This window comes from Mytilus galloprovincialis, chromosome 9 (genome assembly GCF_965363235.1).
Source record: "Mytilus galloprovincialis chromosome 9, xbMytGall1.hap1.1, whole genome shotgun sequence".
NCBI classification, from domain to species: domain Eukaryota; kingdom Metazoa; phylum Mollusca; class Bivalvia; order Mytilida; family Mytilidae; genus Mytilus; species Mytilus galloprovincialis.
In genome coordinates this window covers 48,741,786-48,763,035 of record NC_134846.1, presented here as the reverse complement: position 1 = coordinate 48,763,035, position 21,250 = coordinate 48,741,786, and the positions used below count along the sequence as shown (strand labels likewise).

Here is a 21,250-nt window from a genome sequence, read left to right as displayed (position 1 = left end):
TGTGTATTCCTTCTTTACGAAAGATGATACAAGTGCAAGCTTTTAGAGATAAAATTGTTAAAACAACTACTAAATAAAATGAAAACAATTAATCTAATTTGTACGACGCTAGTACAATGAACATGTATATAATTCAAATTGAATTTCAAATTAAAACATATAAATATGCGATATAAATCTACATTGTATAATATCACTGAATTTTCATCAGCATAAAATGTTTGAAGAAGACATTGATGTTTATATCAGCAATAGTTAAATTGGCTTTCAAAGAATACTCAATTTGTGTTACAATAATTTTAATTGTAGAATTCATGGTTAGAATTGTATTGTTAAATTTATTTCACAGTAACAATGACGCTCGTATTAATCAGAAGTACAAACAGTATTACGTTTCAAAGCTGTTAATGACATTTGGACATATCTAGTGCTAATATTTTACCCATTTTAGCGCCAACGTTTTGGCCACTTTAGAGAAATGGACTATCAAAAATGCAGGTGAGCGCTACGTTTTAAAGCATTAAACCTGTACATTGAATAAAAATAAAACCAGGAATTATCTACAATATTCGACAGTTTAACAAACAAAACATACTCTTTATTCATCGTTGGGTTTTGTTGATTATAACGAGGCTGAAACTAACACGTCAGTTTGGAAAGTTTGAAACTTTATAAACTCTTCAACACCCATATTCAAAACACAAATTTCTAATCAATGGAAGTTCGATTCTGTAATACATCTATTCGTTTTGATTGCATGCTGTACATAGTGAAAAGCAAAGCAATCACAAAATTACATCGTTGTCAATATAATGTAAATTTCTACGACTGTCATATTAGTGTGAGGTTTAGATAGATATAAAACCAGGTTGAAGCCACCATTTTCTATAGAAGATATTGTTTGTACCAATTTATGAATATGACAGTTGTCAACTGTTCGTATGATATGTTATGTTTTTGATATTGCCATTTGCTTTTATCGGACCACAGATGAATTATCACGTTGTGATTGGTTAAACGCCGTCACGTGGTGACCCCCTATGAGACCGTATGGGGTTAGTAAGTTTCATATGGGGTTCATGACGCGTTAATGGCGACGTCATCCATTAATGTTGTTGTTTATTTTTCAACAAAACGCCGCAGAAAAAGTCCAGCGTCCGATAAATTCGTTATACGGTTAACTACTGACCCCCTAAGGATCCATAGAGGGTGAATAAAATGCATAGGAGACTCGGCCTCCGGCCTCACCCCCTATGGATTTTACTAACCCTCTATGGATCCGTATGGGATCAGTAGCGAACCATATAACTTATAATGGTCTATCCATTTAGAATTTTCCTAGAAGCTCGGTATTTTTGTTATTTTTTTTTTCATATGTAAATAAAAGTGTTAATGCCAAACATTCACGATTATTTTGATAAGATATCCGACTACATGAAATCGTGTATATATTGCATAAAAAATTCGGAGTTATGTTTTTATATATATATATATCACTAGTAGTTTTGAATATGAACTTCTTTTCATAGATATGTCACTCTAGTTCAACTCTGGATTTGTGTATGCAACAACGAAAAAATATTCTATGAAGTCGTTCATATATTTTGCAAGTGTTAGTTTCGTTTTAAATGAATTTACTAAATAAGTGTGAACAATTACGTAGGTGGTATATAACACTAAAGACAGATATTGTTAAGGAAATATTTAAAGAGTAGCGAAAGATACCAGGGGAACAGTCAAACTCATAGATCGAAAATAAATTGACAACGCCATGGCTAAATATAAAACGACAAACAGACAAAAAATAGTACAAAAGACACATCTTAGAAAACTAAAGACTAAGCAACAGGAACCCCACAAAAAGCTTGAGGAGATTTCCGGTGAACCTGAAGGATAAGGTTCTCAATGATCAAATTTGTTGTTTAACTTAGTCAAAATAAAAAATTTCTGAAAAATTGTGCGGTTGAAGTTTTTTTTTTCAAAGGGTCATAGTAACATGAGTAAATATTTTGTCAAAATTTCATGAGTTTATGAAAATTAAACGATTCAAATTAATTTAAGTGAATGTGTTAGGTATTTCCTCAAAATAATTATTATTATGGTTGTTTTGCTGAGATATTCTTGTTTCACTATAATTGATCAAAATGGTGGTTGATGGGACAAAACAATCGGAAACACGTGTCCATTTATCTGGGGCATAAATGGCTGTTTTATGGGTTTTTTTAATAATTGTTTGTTATTTTATTAGGTCTTCGATCGTTTTTTAATATTTCCTAATTCAAAGATTGTAAAGCGTCAAACGATTAGACCTTGCTATTTATATTTTGTATTGGTTTGTTTATCAGGTTATAGTACCGTGTATATTGATCAAAAACCTGTCAATGAAAAAAACAGAATCTATCAATTACCATTCGTATTAAGTCCAAGATAAACACTGCAATATAATGAAATCCGTCGACACTAATTTAGTCCATCTGGGAAAACTAACATTGTAAGAGCGTATTATCTTGTCGTTTTCGTGTCAAAAAGATTTTCACAGTAGGAAATTAAAAGCTTGAAAGTATGTTTGTTCTCAGTTCAAGTCTGAATAGTAAGTCTGTAAAGAATATCCTGCTAACTTATTGATTAACGGAAGTTACAAATATGCGAATAAAGTGGGGAAAAAACAAATATTTTATGTCAGTAAATTAAAAGGGATTTCCTGTTAAGATTTTACAATCAGGCAACATAACAACCATTTATATAGTGTAATGAACCGGTGTTTCCGTATGTTACATCATAAAGCATTTTAAATGCTTCTTAATGCTATCAGCATATTTCTTTTTAGAACAATGATAATATTAAGCTGTAAAATCCTATAAACAGTTTCCGTAAGTGTGCATGTTCATCTTTTTTCTCTATATAAAATCGAATCGCTCATAGATATGATGCCATCATTTGTTTTGTTGTGAAAACATCATATTAACCTTGAAAACGGAAGTTATGAGTTTTGTAGTTCCATTAATGATGTAAGCGACATGTCAGGTCTTCCGTCCGTTCTGTTGTTATTTGTCGATTTATTTTACTGTTATTTTTACAAGTTATTGAATTCCACATAAAACACATAAAATAATACTTTATGTTTCATAATTGGTCTTGTTACTTTTTAGACTTAATGGAACAATGGCTTTTGATGTCCTTACATCAACTTAGGACCAATCTTCTAATTTACAAAGTACATTAGAACATATTCTGGCCGTTGATTGGTCCAATGAAAGCAAACAGTGCACATAAAGCACACAATAGTTTTTGATTCTCAAATCAAATTAAACTTAACAATGCTGTAAAATTATTTACAAGCCTTTCTATTTACAAAAACAGTGGGTTGAAATTTGTAGCAACTTATTCTGGGACAGTTATTACCAATTAAATGTATTTATGCCTTTAAAGTTGTACTTCAATTAGTTAAAAATGTTCTTATATAAAAGCAATGTGGGACCACCCATTTTTACTATCTTCAATCGGGTTTTTTAACAAAAGTGATTTAGTAAACATCTAAATGAGAGCACTCTGATCATAATTAAAGACATAAAAGATATTACAAATATAAACAAGAAAATTTGGTGTGAATGTCAATGAAACAACTTTCCATCTAAGTCACAATGTACAACAAGTGAACAATTATAGGTTTAAAAAAAATGCCTTCAACACGCAGCCATCCCACACTTAAACATGAAGTAAACAACGTTCCTTATGTATTGAATGTATACCAAAAGATTGTTCTAGACAAACGAATATCATGGAGTTCAATCTAAGTTAAAATGTACCTTTCCTGCTCTTTGTGTAAGATGTATCATTTACAAGGTAATTCTATTCGACTATGTTGTAAATCCATTTTGTTTCTGTGCATGTGTCTGTATGTCTGTGTTTTTATTAATTTGTCTTGTAATTGCAACTACTGCGTCACGGCTAAAAAATGTTGTTAAAACTTTCTAAATCAATAGAAGAGTATCTTAGGATATATAAGAGAGGGACGAAAGATACCAAAGGGACAAATATATCTTGGTCCAACACGTTTAACAGGAGATAATCAAATTTAATTACTACATTCTTTCTGTCAGTCTGTAAATGTGCCTTGGAGATTCAGATTCAGATTCAATATTTTATTATAGTCTCACCACATACAAACATAAAATGAGATTCACATACATAGATTTAAAACATTAAAACATTTGCATTGCATGTACCAATCTTAAAAAGATTTATGAGAGACTTTTAAGATATACTATATACATATAAACTTATTTTTACACATTTAGAATTAAAAATTCTGACATAATATACATTTTTACTAAATGATATTAAAACATCTGTTTCTTTAAAAACTAGTGAAATAAAATACTATTTCTTCTTAATAAAATGTTGTTGCAGGTTTTGGCAACTATAGCAGCAACATTGTCATTACTAAATAAAAATATAAATTTTTCATTATCTGATAAAAGGTTAAAATGTTCATTAAAATGTAAAGCTTCATGTATCATTATTTGTCTTAGATCCACATATAATGGGCATTTTAAAATGACATGCATTTCATCTTCAACAATAGAGCTACAGTTAAAACATGTCCTCTCGTGGACTTCTTTCTTTTCATATCTTCCAGTTTCTAGTTTTAGTGGAGCTACCCCACATCTAAATTTAGCAAATGAACTTCTGTTCTTTAAAGATATAATATTTTGCAAATAATTTTCAGTACAATAGTTATTTTTAAACAATTTGTAAGTTCTTAATTTACTTCCCTCTGCATATGCAGCAACTCTTGTACACCAGTTTGATTTAAAATTATCAAATACATCCTCCTCAATTTGTTTAATACAATTTTTGTTTAATACATTTGATTCAAAATTACAATATTGCTCATAATTATACAATTTTAACATTTCTATAACTCTAAAACTCCAGTTTTTAATTCTAGTATTACACTTTCGTATAGACCACTTAAAAATTTTAAAATTTATCCTGTGTGGGTCCATTATGGAACACCTAGCCCAATGTCTCAAGACACTTGACCATTGTTTAACGCATGGAGGTTTCCAGCCCATATCACCAGCTATGGCATCATTTGGTGTGTATTTGCCAACACCCATGAAAAATCTCATGGCCCTGTTTTGGACTGCATTTATGCAGGAAAAGTCTCTTGTTCCCCAAATACCTGCGCCATAACTAATAACTGACCATACCATTGTATCATACAGTTTTGAAAAAATTTTGTGCTGGAAACCACCATGCATTTTACTCTTTACAATTAATAATCCTAATGCTCTACTGGCTGACTTCGCTACTGCCTTAGCCATTAACTGATAATCTAAATATTCAGTAAGTAATAAGCCTAAATATTGATAACTTTTTACACATTCTATACTATTACCACCAATAGAAAAAATACATTTAGTTTGTAAAACAGCTGGATTTCTAAAATGTATGATCTTAGATTTATTTATATTAACTGTCAGCTCATTATTGAGACACCATGTATTAAGTACATTCAACATTTTTTGTAAATCTTCTTCATTCTCTGCCATTAAAATAACATCATCAGCATATAACAATATAGCTAATTTTTCTTCATCTATGTTAATACCAATATTCAAAGCATTAATGTCATCAACCAAATTATTTATATATATATTAAACATTATAGATGATAAAACACAACCTTGTTTCAATCCAGAATCAACATTAAACCAGTCAGTCATTTTACCATTAATACGTACACTACATTCTACATTAGAGTATAAAGCTTTTAAAGAATACATAAACTTTGAACTTATACCTAGATTTTCTAGTTTGTTGAACAAAAAAACTCTATTAATTGAGTCATATGCTTTCTTAAAGTCTATAAAAGCTACATATGTTGATAATTTACACTTTTTCCTGGTTTCTATTATTGATGTTATAGTGCTTATATGATCAATTGTACTTTTGCCTTTCATAAAACCGTTTTGCTCGTCATTGATTATCTCCCTTTCATCTAACCATTTGACTAATCTTTCATTTAAAATACTACAATACATCTTGTATGTGAATGGAGCTAGAGTTATGCCCCTATACTACCTATATGGAGTATGCTCAATTCATACACACTTACTGATGAAACGGTTGTAAACACTGCATGAACATTTAGATGATGAATTAAAATGTAAGGTCAAGGGACAATAAACGAACTTTACTCACTTTAATATACATATAGCTTGGGGGTACATCATAGTTGTTATCAAGTCTTAAAGTCAATTTCATATCTTTAGATGACACATTATCTATTACTATTTTATATACTTTATAATCAGACCATGAAAGATCCTCATGGGTAGTCCAGCACACCAAAAAAAAAACTCGTTTTCACCTGTGAATTTAAGTATAAAGTTTAATTGTAAATATTGTTTTTCGTGCGACCTGAGCGCTTCTTTGGATTTGTCATTATCAGGAACTAAAATCTACATATTTGAAAGCTAGTGATGTATAAATATGTAGAAACGTTAGAAGTGCTATGACCGAAAGGGACCGTAAAGTTTGTACAAATGTAACATGTTTCTCTCACATATTCTATAATCGATTTTTGACACATGCTAATTATTCAAAAGTCAGGTACACGAATTCTTTTCGGAATTCGGTAGAATATTAACAATTATGTTCCTTGTTTATATTTTCTATTGCGTTCCTTTTAATATTTTCAAAGGCTTTGCACAAGGGTATATACCATTCGGGGACTTCCAAATAAGATCTATATCACATGCAAGTTGCTCAAAGGTCAGGTACCATAATTCTGTTTTCAGAATTCGGTAGGCCATTTACAATTGTGTTCCTTATATTTTCAAAAGATTTCTCTTAGTCGGTACAGCTATTTTAAGAGTTTAATCCTACACATTATTTTGTTTCTCTCTGTTGCTAATTGATAAATATTTTTTCTTATAAATAGTAAAACTCAAATGCAGTTTTGAAAACTACTTTTTTCACAATAGACTTTTTTTTTAATCATTATGTAAAATCAATCATTTTATATGCAGTCTCTACAGCAGTATGTACGAACTCATTCATCTATGAAATTGTAAAAATCACAAAACATTGAAGTTTATATACAAACAGATGAATAATAAAAAGCAGCAGCTCTTAGCAAGATGACAACATATTTATCAATTCAACATATATGTAACCGACGTAAACAAATGAGTTTTTAAAATATAAAATTATTTTACTAAGCAGTTTGTTAAAGTTTCCTGGAATCGTCTAAATTTTGAATTATAGTAGATTTTTTCATTGCAATTGCATAACTTTCAGATTTGTTTGTACAAATTATCCCACGTGTCAAACATATAGAAAACAGGCGAAACACGTTGAGCATGTTGCTTGATTAAGGAGAATAGAGAAAATATGTAGTGAAAATAATGTAAAGAATCTCTATTTACCTTCTTATTGGAAGACACTAAGTTGAAATTAGATGTTTGTTTATTTTGCTAATCACTTGTTATCTTTGATAATTGTTTTTTTAACTATATTGAGAAGACATGAAAAATTGCTTCGTTAACTATGCAAATATATTGAAGAAATCTCCAAAAAATTTAAACGAAATGTCCTTAATGATATATTATCACCCAGTATTTTATAGAAGTAAAGCTTTGTAGTGTCGTGCATGTACAAATGAAGGCAACTGTTCAAAAGTGATAAATCAATACGGGTTACAAACTAAAACATAGGGCACACATTAACCATAGGAAGGAAATAATAGAAAAACTGAAGTTCAACAAGAACAAACGACAATGCAACACATATAGAAACGAATAATTATAAGATAATTACTGGCATATTCAACGAATATAACAACGAATACCTAAAATTTATGTGGAACAGTACACAAAAACAGCATAAAAAATTACAAGCCACATGCGTTTCAAAAATAACTATATTGTTTAGACATTCAACATCAAATTGTAGCTAAAAAACATGAAATGTGTAAATTTTATAGAGACTTTATGTTTATGGCATCAACATTTTACTTTTAAAATTCCTGCAAGATGTGAAAACTTTTTTTGTTAAAAAGATTTTGAAGCTCTAACATTAATGTGAACTTGGCCCTATTACTGTCTAACTGAACACGATAAATAGACAGCTGTACTTTTGACTTCTTATATGAGTGTTTTTTCAGTAAATCTAGGTAACCGTCAAATCTATCTTGAATTGAGTGATTTATATATTATTATACATAAACAGTTATAGATACTGCATTTGCATAATTTTACTAAAAGGAATTTGGTTTACAAGAATAAACACTAACTGGGAACTCATGTCACCGGCGGTAATATTCTATAAAAGACTTGTATTTATCAAAGGACAATCAAGGTTTTGCCTTCAAATTGACTTTTATTTGCCACAATTGTTTTTATTGCCCATAATACTATAATACTGTATTTTGTTAATACTCTTTGGTATACAATAAAAGCAACACCGAGTAAAATCCAATAAAATCGTGAAAAAAATGACGTTTGGGATTTTACATTTTATTTTATAATTTTATATTTGAACTGATATTTATCAAAAACACTGTCCAAATATAATAATATTGTATTAAGATTTTGTATGTTCTGTTAAATACTGGATGTAAAGATCAATCAGTTATATTTTTTTTTTTTCAAGTATCCTTTTGATGACGATAACATTGCGTTGGAAAATGCCATTTTACTTAAACCGTATTTGATGTACTTAAATGTACTTCGCTATTATAAAGCAAACATTAAGCAATTAACTTCTTTGAAAAGTGTATTTTATGTTTAATCCCTAGCTGTTAAATATCGTTCATGAATTAATTAATTTCGTAAGCAAATATGAATTCCACATATCGATAGCACTTGACTTCGATACTTTGGATACTGGGTAGTCGTTACATTGTCAAAGATTAGAAACATTGGTGTCGTTAAAATATTTACAACTCATCTTGCAAATCGCTAAATATGTAGGTTCCAGGTCAATGCAGTAAAAGCTACCTTCAGTTGGTCAACTTTTTTGCTCACCTGACCTGAAAGGTCAAGTGAGCTTTTCTCATCACTTTGCGTCCGTCGTCCGTAAACTTTTACAAAAATCTTCTCCTCTGAAACTACTGAGCCAAATTTAACCAAACTTGGCCACAATCATCCTTGGGGTATCAAGTTTTAAAAATGTGTCCGTTGACCTGGCCATCATACCAAGATGGCCGCCATGGCTAAAAATAGAACACAGGGGTAAAATGCAGTTTTTGTCTTATAACTCAAAAACCAAAGCATTTAGAGCAAATCTGACAAAATAAAATTGATCATCAGGTCAAGATCTATCTGCCCTGAAATTTTCAGATGAATTGGACAACCCGTTGTTGGGTTGCTGCCCCTGAATTGGTAATTTTAAGGAAATTTTGCGGTTTTTGGTTATTATCTTGAATATTATTATAGATAGAGATAAACTGTAAACAGCAATAATGTTCAGCAAAGTCAGATTTACAAATAAGTCCACATGACTGAAATGGTCAGTTGACCCCTTTAGGAGTTATTGCCTTTTATAGTCAATTTTTAATCATTTTTCGTAAATCTTAGTAATCTTTTATAAAAATCTTCTCCTCTAAAACTACTGGGCCAAATTTAACCAAACTTGGCAACAATCATCTTTGGGGTATCTAGTTTAAAAAAATGTGTCCGGTGACCCCGCCATCCAACCAAGATGGCCGCCACAGCTAAAAATAGAACATATGGGTAAAATGCAGTTTTTGACTTATAACTCAAAAACCAAAACATTTAGAGCAAATCTGACGAAGTTTAATTGTTTATCAGGTCAAGATCTATATGCCCTAAAATTTTCAGATGGATCGGACAACTGGTTGTTGGGTTGCTGCCCCTGAATTGGTAATTTTAAGGAAATTTTGCAGTTTTTGGTTATTATCTTGAATTTTATTATAGATAGAGATAAACTGTAAACAGCAATAATGTTTAGCAAAGTAAGATCTACAAATAAGTCAACATGACTAAAATTGTCAGAGAACTCCTTAAGGAGTTATTGTCCTTTATAGTCAATATTGAACAACTTTTCGTCATTTTGGTAACTTGTACAAAAATCTTCTTTTCTAAAACTATGGGCCAAATTTAACCAAACTTGGCCACAATCATTACAAGGGTATCTATTTTTAAAAAAAGTGTCTAATGACCCTGCCTGCCAACCAAGATGGCCGACATCAGTAAAAACAGTAACAGGTAGCGACACAGGCTCTTGAGAGCCTCTAGTTTGTCATTCTTTTCAGTGAATGATTTTATCAATTCTTTTTAAAAAGAATGTGTGATATCTTTTATTCTTTAAACCATTTTTTTGTATAATAAATTCCATACTCTTTACTGAAAAAACTTGAAACAGGATTTGATCACCATTTCAAGAGCACCTAAAATAAAACCGGTTTGGAAGAGTGTCTGTTACTCAGCCTTAAGTTTTGTATGTTTTCTATGTTGTATTTTGCAAACTGTTGTTAGTCATTTGTTAATTTTTGCCAAGACATTGTCAGTTTGTTTTTGACAGTTTGAATGTCCTTTTGATATATTTCGACTCTCTTACTTCAGAGTATTGTCTCTGTCCCGATTTAACGTAGAAAGATGTTGCCCGTATGTTTCAAAAAGCAGCTGATCTTATTTAAATTGCTGTGTCACTGTCATAATTTGAGATTCAAAGACAGACGAGATGTAATAATAAAAGAAAATCTGTATTCCATATACGGTACAACATTTGTGCTCGAAACTGAAAGTTCATATTTTGAATGCTGTAAATGAATAATTTTGAAGTATAAATCAAAAAAATAGAAAAAGACTACTATACGCGTTATACATGTAGTTGCAGACCAAAAAATGTATTTTTGAAAGTACGACCACCCCTCATATTTGTGAATTAAACTGTTTTGCTATCAAAACACGATATATGCGAAGCAGAACTGTCTTGATAAAAAATAAGATATTAAAAGTTGTGCATGTAACAAAACTCCTACAGGCTGTAAAATTTGTTTTTAATCAAAATGACAAGGTTTGTATGTTTACAAAGAATCAAGAATAGATTTTTTAATCAAAGAGAATTTTTCATTTCATCTTCAACACGTGCCTTCGGAACAAAGACATTAATTATATAATCATTGTAAACACGCATGTGATGTTTCAAATCTTCTTGTTGAAATAGAAGAAAGACAATCAGACAAATGAAAAGATTTTTCTGACATTGACTCAGCTATTTAATTACAGAACTTAATACTTTAAACAGAGGGATCAAAATATGAACTCGTTTTGATTAGGGTTATTTTGAACGCGTATCACATTGCAATTGATTACAACATGTCGTTAAGGTAGTTTATATAAAAAAGAAGATGTGGTATGATTGCCAATGAGACAACGGTTCACAAGAGACCAAAATGACACAGACATTAACAACTATATGTCACCGTACGGCCTTCAACAATGAGCAAAGCCCATACCGCATAGTTACATGTAGCTATAAAAGGCCCCGATAAGACAATGTAAAACGATTCAAACGAGAAAACTAACGGCCTGATTTATATTAACAAAATGAACGAAAAACAAATATGTAACACATTAACAAACGACAACCACTGAATTACAGGCTATAGTATACATGTCGTTCATACGTTACGGTATTTCCCATTTCTCGTTTGTTGTATAGATTTGACAGTTGGGTTTTCCGTTTGAATGATTTTACACATGTGTAATTTTGCTGGGCCCTTTATAGCTTGCTGTTCGGTGTGAGTCAAGGCCCTCGTTGAAGAACGTACGTTGACCTATAATGGTTTATCTTTACAAATTGTGAATTGGATAAAAGAGAGTTGTCTCCTTGGGATTCATACTCCTTATATCTATGTATTTATATTTGTTGGTTTTTTTTTGCATTGCATGATAACATTGTATTGTTTCTTTCTAAAAGGGTATAAATGTAACCAATATCTAATGATATTGTATTTTCTCCGTATTTCTTACGCTTCAAAAAAAATGAATCAGTCATTTTTCAGTACTCTTGTCTCAACTAAAATATTATAGCCAACAATAATTTGCAAAACTAGTATTACACAGTTGGCCAGTTGAGTTGAACAAATAATTTAATTTTCCAATCTATTACAAAAAGAAATGGACATAAACTATCAGCGGTACTTTTTAACTACATACACTAAGATGAGTATCATCGCTAAAGCATTGGCATAATTTGTACATGAAACCTGGCAAAATGGTCATTTGTTTTCATTTCAAGGGTTTTTTTTGGAAAATTTGCATGAGTAAAATGAACTACTTTACCTCTCAAGAGAAAAACTGCCTTTGAGTTGATCATTTCCCCTAAGCTATCTCTTTTATGTTCTTTGTGTAATTAACAAAACATCCATGTATTTATTCTTACTCAGGGCTGTGTACAACAGTACACCTTCTAGGGTGCGCTCGACTTTCGTGACTTAGCACGATTTTTTAAATTTAAAGGTTGTAATGGGACTTTTTGTAAACTTTAAATGCTAGCACATCATAGAAAATCAAGAGAGTAATCTATGCTTAAAATTTTATAACAAAAATATCTGTGGATTTTCTAAAAAAATTCTTTTTTTTTTTGCCACAAAATCCCGTTTAACTTTAAAAATGCAATGAAACTATAAATAATAATGCTTGTTTGAAGTTTCCCCTTTGTATATGTACAAAATGGCCCATCTCTATTATTCATTATCTTTGCTGTTTTTATACTATTGCAGTTTGAAAAATTCGCAATTCAAAGGCAACAGAAGGATATTTACGCCGTGATTGTACCATTGTAAAATAAATACACATAACTGTATTTTAAATGAACTGAGTAATTGATTGAAATAAAATTGGCAATTCAAAGACACCTACAACATGCTTGTGAATCAATAAATTTTAAATTTAGATTGAAAACTTATTTTTAAACTGACTTGTAAAACTAGTTTTACAATGTTTATATTCTGTCACTAGTTCTGATTGGTTCCCTGTTTAACTATTGACTCCACCCACAGGCTTGTGTACATTGCCTAATAATGATTTCATGGTTGAGCTAGCAAGGAAGCTAACCAAACAATCTATATATAGCTTCATACTCGTTGGAATCTGCTGTAAAATCGGTTCGATTTACATTAATCTTTTTTAAGAATATAATTATCTTTTACCTTTTTTTAGGAGCACCTTGAGACAAAGGTAAAATAATCAGACATGTGTAAAAGCGATGCTTTCTGATAACGGACTACATTAAGCATTAAGCATTGTTGCGTAATAATGCCGATAATATTTTTACTATCAACTATTATAATATTGATATACATGACATGGTGTAATTGAATTTGATATTTGCAACACTCTAATGTTTGCAATCACGTCAAAGCAACATCCTTTCTGCCTACCTCAGGAATACAGCATATGTCACCACCCGACTGATTAAAGGAAATGAAACACCTAGTGTAAAATCATCTGACTCTAATTAAATCGTTAAGATAATTATTATAAATGATAAACGCACCTTGTAAAAGATCCTCACAAAAGATCAATGTCTGTTTCTTTTGATGAAATTAACGATGATGACTCAGTAATCGTACCAACTATATTGGAGGGTTTATAACCGTTTTATATCAGTTATCATTATTCATAAAATTGATATAAAACAGAGCAACTAATACAAATTATATGGCAGAGGTCGTATTACTTATTAATAGTTCTATAGCTTTACACTTGGCTTGTAGATATGTATACAATACATGTAAAATGTATAAACTGACAAAAAATGCCAAACAAGATTTCATTTCGGTCTATACTTAATCATCAAACAGTATTTCAATAACCTCATCATGATAGATATCTGGCTTTTAATTTTGTTCGTCAGATTACAAAAAGACTTAGTGACGCTCGAATCTTAAAAATGTTGTTTTTTTTAAAGCCAAATATCGTCAAGTGTAGTATTTCGAATTAGTAGTAAGCAAATATCAAAAGGTTGAAAAAAGCTCCTATTTATAATATTATCTGAGACAGACAAATGCAAGGAATTGCTTTTAATCTATTTCTCAGTGACTGTTATACGTTTATTCATTTCTGATAAAGATACAAAACTTTTTAACGATCGCACTCGAACTGGAACTTCAAATGCACTTTTGTTGTCATAGACAATTAGTTTCAGGTAAAATCGAAAGGCAACGCTTTTTCTTCAGTGTCACAAAAGCTTTTATCATAAAGTGATTAATTGTTCTTATATCCGTTGGACGAATGCAACTCATGTCTGTCCACCGTAATGAGCCTCAAACGTCACTTGTTACACGGTAGATATTGAACCACAGGTACTCAATCGTAAAAAATGAAGTAATTCTTCGCTACCATTTGAATGCCATCATGACTTAACTGACCTTTATGGGCTGCCTATGACAAAGAAGACTGTATATAACTATCTTAGAAACCATTGCATCCTCTTTGAACGTTGATGTAATGGCCAAATCAGAGCAAAGTAAACACCATGATATGTAATCGACTGTCATCAGTATCAAAAGGGGGATTGCCCGGGATGCAGGAACTCCTCACTCTTTGCTTTTTGTATCCGAAGTTTGGAATTAAATGCATGTGGCAAGGATACATCTACAATAAAAAAAATCGATTTTAACGAAACAGTCGCACAGTTAGAAACATAACGTTTTATTTAAATAAATAATTTTGCCAAGTTTTATGTAACAGTTATTTACAGTTTTAAACATTTCGATACATTTATGTTGATGTTTTCGAGTAACCCTAATAGTATGTCTAAATTCGCGGTCAAAGGTGACCATTTACTAGAAAAAGAATAACATTCAACATTATCAACGGACAAAGATGTCACTAACAGCTGTTACATACTTGTTTAACATCTATGATGAGTTTATTTGCTACTTCCAATGGGAATGTTAAACGTTGATATTTACTAGATTGAGATATCGTATCAAAGCAAAAGAAAGATAGATACGGAGTTGACATCTAAAACCCAAAATAACATAACTAAAAGAAAAGTCGTGAAACAAATTAAGACGTAGCGAATCATTGCCTGACTTCTTAACGGTACTTTATTGTTACGGTTAATGTAAATATTATTTGAATCCTTTGTATATGTAGCTGTCACTCTCAGTAGATTTATAAATTGTTTCCTATATTGCAAATTTGTAAATATGACTTTTGTTATGATTGGCGAACACATCTTTATATGATACAAATGTTATATTGTAACTAATCTATGTACTAATTATGCGAATTCGGACGGATTGCCTTAAAAAACGTAATATGCGTTTATAAAATCAAAAAGATAAATGTGAATTCGAATTAACTCAATCGAGAAGAGAAGTACTCCTAACTAAAAGTACACTTTATCCCCATTATTCCATACTAGGGCACACTTTAACTTAATTTATGAGTGTTAATTAATGAAATTCTTGTTCCTGTAATGATCTTAGAACACTAAATCACTGTTTATGTGTCCCTGCATGAGAGATTTGTCATTGGTAATATGTAACAAGACTTAGTTTTACAGCACATAATTTCCAACAGTGGGAATGGCCTGCAATTAACGGTTAACATTAAAATTTAAAAAGGCAGAACGTGAGTCATTTGAATTTAAAAACCTGCGCGATGCTAATTGTTCAATCTGTAATGATACTTTACCTGACAGATAAATGCATTTAAAATGGTCATAAACATTCATATTTTATTCTTTTGTCAATAATTGTTGCCATTTATAAACAATAGTTACATTTGATTGCGTCCATCCTTTTGTATGTACATGTATGCATCGTGGAAGATTATCACAACAGTACCTAATGTTAATGAGTTTGAATAGCTACTTCCGTTTCAAACGCTGTAACGAACATGTACACGTATGATATAAACGCATCCTACCAATTTCCGTTTTCCGGAATAAGAGATTGAAACAAGAAAAGACGAGAGTATCGATTTACAATTCTAATGTTTTGTATTCTTACTAAATATGTAGAAATGTTGCTTATATCTGGTTGTTATGTGTGTATTTTCAAGTCTTTTTAATTGTTTTAATTGTAGTAATAAATGTGTACCAAAATACGTCAGAGAACAAACGAAGTATAAGTGAATTTGAATCCTTCATATCTTTTTTTGTAATACCATCTAACTTTCTCGTCACCTCAAATTATCGTTGTAATTTTCTAATGTCTTTCCTTTAATCACAACCCAACCTTCAACTATCGAAAATAACTAATATTATAATTGTTCTTTGACTGAATAAACTTATTCAAAATCTTGTATGACAGTGAATAAAGAATAGTGTTTCATGCTGTGCCTTCCTGTGTATCCGAATCTCTTTTCATTCTCTACCAAACCAGATAAAAAGTTGACATGTGTCTTTATTCTTATTGAGTCACGCGATTATTGACACTATGCATTTCCTATGTTATAGAATGGCGATATGGAGCTGTGATGTGTAAGGTTACTCCGTACCTTCAAGCTGTGTCTGTCTGTGCATCTGTGAACACACTGGCAGCAATAGCTGTAGACAGGTAAAATATTCTATATTGATTGGTTATACAAAACAATATACCTATTGAGCATTGTCCTTCGACAGAACCTATACTATCGTTTGTTACGAATATGATAACTTAAACCTAAATTCAGTAAATCGTGTATAAATCCAACAAAATACATTAAGCCTGAAATGGTGTCTAATTTAGTATAATATTTTTATTCTCAATTCATCTGTTACATGTACAGATACCAAGTAAATGATGCATGTACTTTGTTTAATCTGTTGCATCAATAGCCTGTCAACATTGAGGTTATGAGTTCAATTCCTGCACGTGATATGTGCGTTCATCTGCAATCTTAATTGACTAGGATTTTTATGTCAAATGTTGGTGGTTTTCTTTGATCATTATGGCTTCCTCTACCAATAAAACATGACCACTGAGCAAAACAAGAAATAGTGCTCAAAGTTGTGTTTAACACCCACAATTAATCACTCAATCATGTAAATTATATCGAAGAAGTATTTTGGTGCAAATGAAAAAAATGGATGTGGTATGATTGCTTATAACACAACTCTTCACAAGAGACGAAATGACACCGAAATTAACAACTTTAAATCATCTTACTGCCTTCAACAATGAGCAAAGCCCATACCGCATAGTCAGCTATAAAAAGGTCCAAAAATGACAAATTTAAAACAATTCAAACGAGATAAAACTACCGACTTAATTTATGTTTAATCAAAAACGTGAACTAAAAACAAAAATTTACACAGTAACAACGGCAGATACTGAATTACTGACTGAAGATTTGGGAAAGGCACATACAGAATGTGGATTGGTTAAACATGTAAGTGAGCGCAACTCCCATCTAATCCTTGGGCAGTGGTGCAACAGAAGAATTCAATAACAATAAACAATAAACAAATATGATCAACAGCAACACACAACCACCATTCAATTACAGGACCATGCCATGGCTTTGTACAGGCACATATAGAATATGGCGGAGTTAAACATGTTGCCCTAAATAAACAATATGGTTTCTTTCATTGCTTTTTGATTTTATGTCCTCCATTAGGTTCACTCTGTCCATTCTTGCTGACGTTCACAGTGATGAATATAGTAGCATGTGGCCAAATCACATATCATAATTATAATTATCTGAAATTAATCAAATCGAAATAGAAGTGTTAATGACATATGAAATCATGTAAAACACAAAGCGAGATTCATTTGATGAATCAAATAGAACATTTAGAGCATGTTGATATTTGACATAGAAACAAATTATATCATCAAATGTATAACTCAAAGTAAAGTCATATGCCATCAATACTAGAAGAAAACGACAATAATATAATTACAATATGACGGTATTATTATCTACTTAAGAATAGTTGTTTTTCAATCATCACTCCCCCATTATTACTGTTATCATTATGAAGGGATTGATTAATTTAGATATCAATATGTAAAACTATACTATACTGTCTCTTCTTATCCGATTTAATAAAAAAAAATATTAACAACTATCTATCATCGACAAGTAAATGCAAGAACATGCATATTACATTAAATTAGATATTAGAAATAGGGAATGCGTCAAAGAGACAACAACACATCTAAAGACCAAAAAAAAAACCAATATTTGGTTTTGAAATGAAAGACCGTTGACGACATTTCATAAAAGCAAAACACAGTTAAAATAAATGGAAAATTGCTACACAACTGGCGACAACCATAACATGCGTATTCAGTATCATACTTAACAAGTTTGCTTTAAGAAAAGTGCTATCATTCCTAGTTCTAGATCTTCCTAATTCGCTCTTATTCTTGAATTGGTCACAAATTCAAAATTTTACATCACGCGAAAAAAAAGGCTGTACAAAAAATCAAACAAAAACTAAGAATTAAAAATCAGTAGGAATTAGATATGCGAAGATGTGGTATGAGTGTCAATGAGACAACTCTCCATACAAGTCACAATTTATAAAAAAACACACAAAAAAACACACACACATTATAGATCAAAGTATGGTCTTCAACACGGAGCCTTAGCTCACACCGAAATATCAATGTAATAGCTCAAAAGGAGTAGAATTAATTACCGTTATTAGATGTGAGAACTGACAGGGTGGGACCGCCAAATATACAAAAATGTAGCACAAAAACATAATTCGACACTTCCATGCTTAACAGTATGTTTCGCATAGAAATACAAATGATAAAATGAAGGTTTTGGGGATCAACATAATTGACATACTATATTTTCATACCGCAACGAAACGGTCTTATTACAGCATGTACATGTATATTCGAAAATAAATAGATCAAGTTACAAATATGGTGATTTGTTTTTCAACGGGTTAAAATTTTAAAAATATATCCATCTTTTTTAAATTTTATTTCAGGTACTTAGCCATTTGCTATACATTCAACTATAAAATGAAGTGGAAAACATCCAAATGTATCATGTTTGCTATATGGATATTTTCCCTCATTATCTCCATACCAATGGCTTTGTTTTATCAGCGATATGTACAAAGTGGTAGCCTACTGTATGTTTGTGGTGAAAATTGGGAGAATAAGTTTCTAGAAAAAATATACTTTGTTGGAATTTGTATCTGCTGTTATGCTGTGCCATTAGTTCTGATTATTATCTGCTATTCCTTGATCGGATTTCGTGTTTGGAATAGGAACGCCCCTGGTGTATACAAGTCCAATGGAGTAATTCATAAGTCGAAAGTCAAAGCAGTGAAAATGTTAACGGTTGTTGTTGTACTGTTTCTGTTTTCCTGGCTACCGCTTTATATCATAAAATTCTTAATATATTTCCAAATGGATGAATATGATAACCTCGACTTTGTCCGTTTACTCAATAATTACATTGTACCTATTGCTCAATGGCTTGGACTGTCTAATAGTGGAATAAATCCAATTATATATTGCTTATTCAGCAGAAAAATTCGGATTCGGATTAAAATGATGGTTAAATGTTGTAGATATAGATTTTATGATGATAATGCAGCACTTGAAATAAACAAACAAACGAAGAGATTTTCCAGCACACGTTACTTTTCTGTTGACTATACAAATGGCCAGGTTGTATTAAGACCACACAAACATCGGAAGTCAGGCTCAAAGAAACAAACTAATATATATGATTAGATCATAATAAGAACATCTTGTAATTTCTATGATATACCTTAAATAAACTAGTACCCTAATTGCTTTTAATTATATATTTGGATTCTGATCTGCTTAATACTATGATGATGGAAGTTTTAAAAGACCTTGACTTGCTACATGTATACAGCAAGTCGCGGTCGGCTCCCTGCATAATACAATAATTTACAAACTTCCTTTAGATAATAGTAGGAAGGTGTTACGTTATATTGCTATACATGTATCAGGTATAATTTCACACGAAACGAACTCGAGTATGGTAGTCTGACATTACATAAATGCCGAATAAAACAGTAAAGTATATATGTATTATACTAACTGCCTACATGTATATAGGGTGGTATATGTCGACTTATGGTGTAAAGGTCCTGAACATGCTATAGCGTTCCTTTGTTAAGCACTCTAGTTTCTAATGTACCATGTGTGAAACAGCCAGTGAACTACTGCATAACTCAGGAAATAAATATAAAATATAATAGATTGATATTTTCGTTTGTTTGTGTATTACGTAAATTGGTGAACATCCTTGTAAATTATTGAACAAATACGGTAATTGTCTTCAAAATGACTTGCTTATGTTTACTGTCCTCGCATAGGATTTGGCTATTTATCGGACATTTTAGTACTTTTAACACTTTTTTAAATTGACAAATCTTCCAAAGAGATATCAGTGTATATAAAGTGCGAATCCAGCTAGTTCATTTTTACTGTTATATGCGGGTATGTCTATTGTAGAATAAAGGATCATGGGAAAACTGTATTTGTTTACGTTTTGAAAATATCAAGTTAAAGGATTTTAAGTAAAGTTTTAACATATTTTCATTGTGATATGTCTTTATAATATACAAACATAGCATTAAAGTTCAAATAAGTGTTACAAAAGCATCATAATATAGCATATCGATTATTGAAAGCGATCCATTTTAACTATAGATGCGATGAATTATCACTGTTAGTGCAGTCATTATTAATGTAGAATTTTCAAAGATGCAAGGAATTTTTATTGTAGAATTATGTGATGAATGCACTTGCAACAAATGAAAAAAAACTTAGTTGATGACTTTAGGATTTATGATACATGTATTTTCAAATTGAAATACAAACTCCTCATTCATTCCTCATCAAATATATAGCTTTTCAAACTTGTAACAAAAGCGATTCTCAAAATGTCATATTGTATTCTTACGATTACGTTTCTCCTTGATTTTAACTTATATAGGCAATCACTGGAGCGTGACAGCAGGGGGCCCTCTTAGGCAGTCAGTGGGCCCTACTTATGAAAAATTCTAGATCCGCGAATGGATACTACCGCAGAGGTAAAACCATGCACATTTGGGTTATTGTACACGAAATGCATGCTACAATTCATTTTTGTTGATTTTAGACCCTTTGGAACTCTATGTGGGCTATTTCAGCAACTAGGCAAACAATCCCCAAACTAGATACACGGTTAGATTCAGCATGTCAACGAATTCCATATATCCATATTAAAGGACTTTTGTCTATAAATTTGGACCCCACAAAATTGAAAAAGGGACCAAA

General features: G+C 31.2%; 1 protein-coding gene across 1 annotated transcript in view; it reads left to right on the top strand.

Annotated features, from left to right (window-relative positions):
• LOC143045186 (neuropeptide FF receptor 2-like) overlaps window positions 1-20,251 on the top strand; it is a 41,364-nt gene extending 21,113 nt beyond the window's left edge. Inside the window, exons 2-3 of the mRNA XM_076217527.1 lie at window positions 16,456-16,555; window positions 18,934-20,251. Of these exons, the coding sequence (XP_076073642.1) occupies window positions 16,456-16,555; window positions 18,934-19,690 (857 nt within the window). The 3' untranslated portion in view covers window positions 19,691-20,251. The remainder of the gene's footprint in view (window positions 1-16,455; window positions 16,556-18,933) is intronic.
• The last annotated feature ends 999 nt before the right edge of the window (window positions 20,252-21,250 follow it).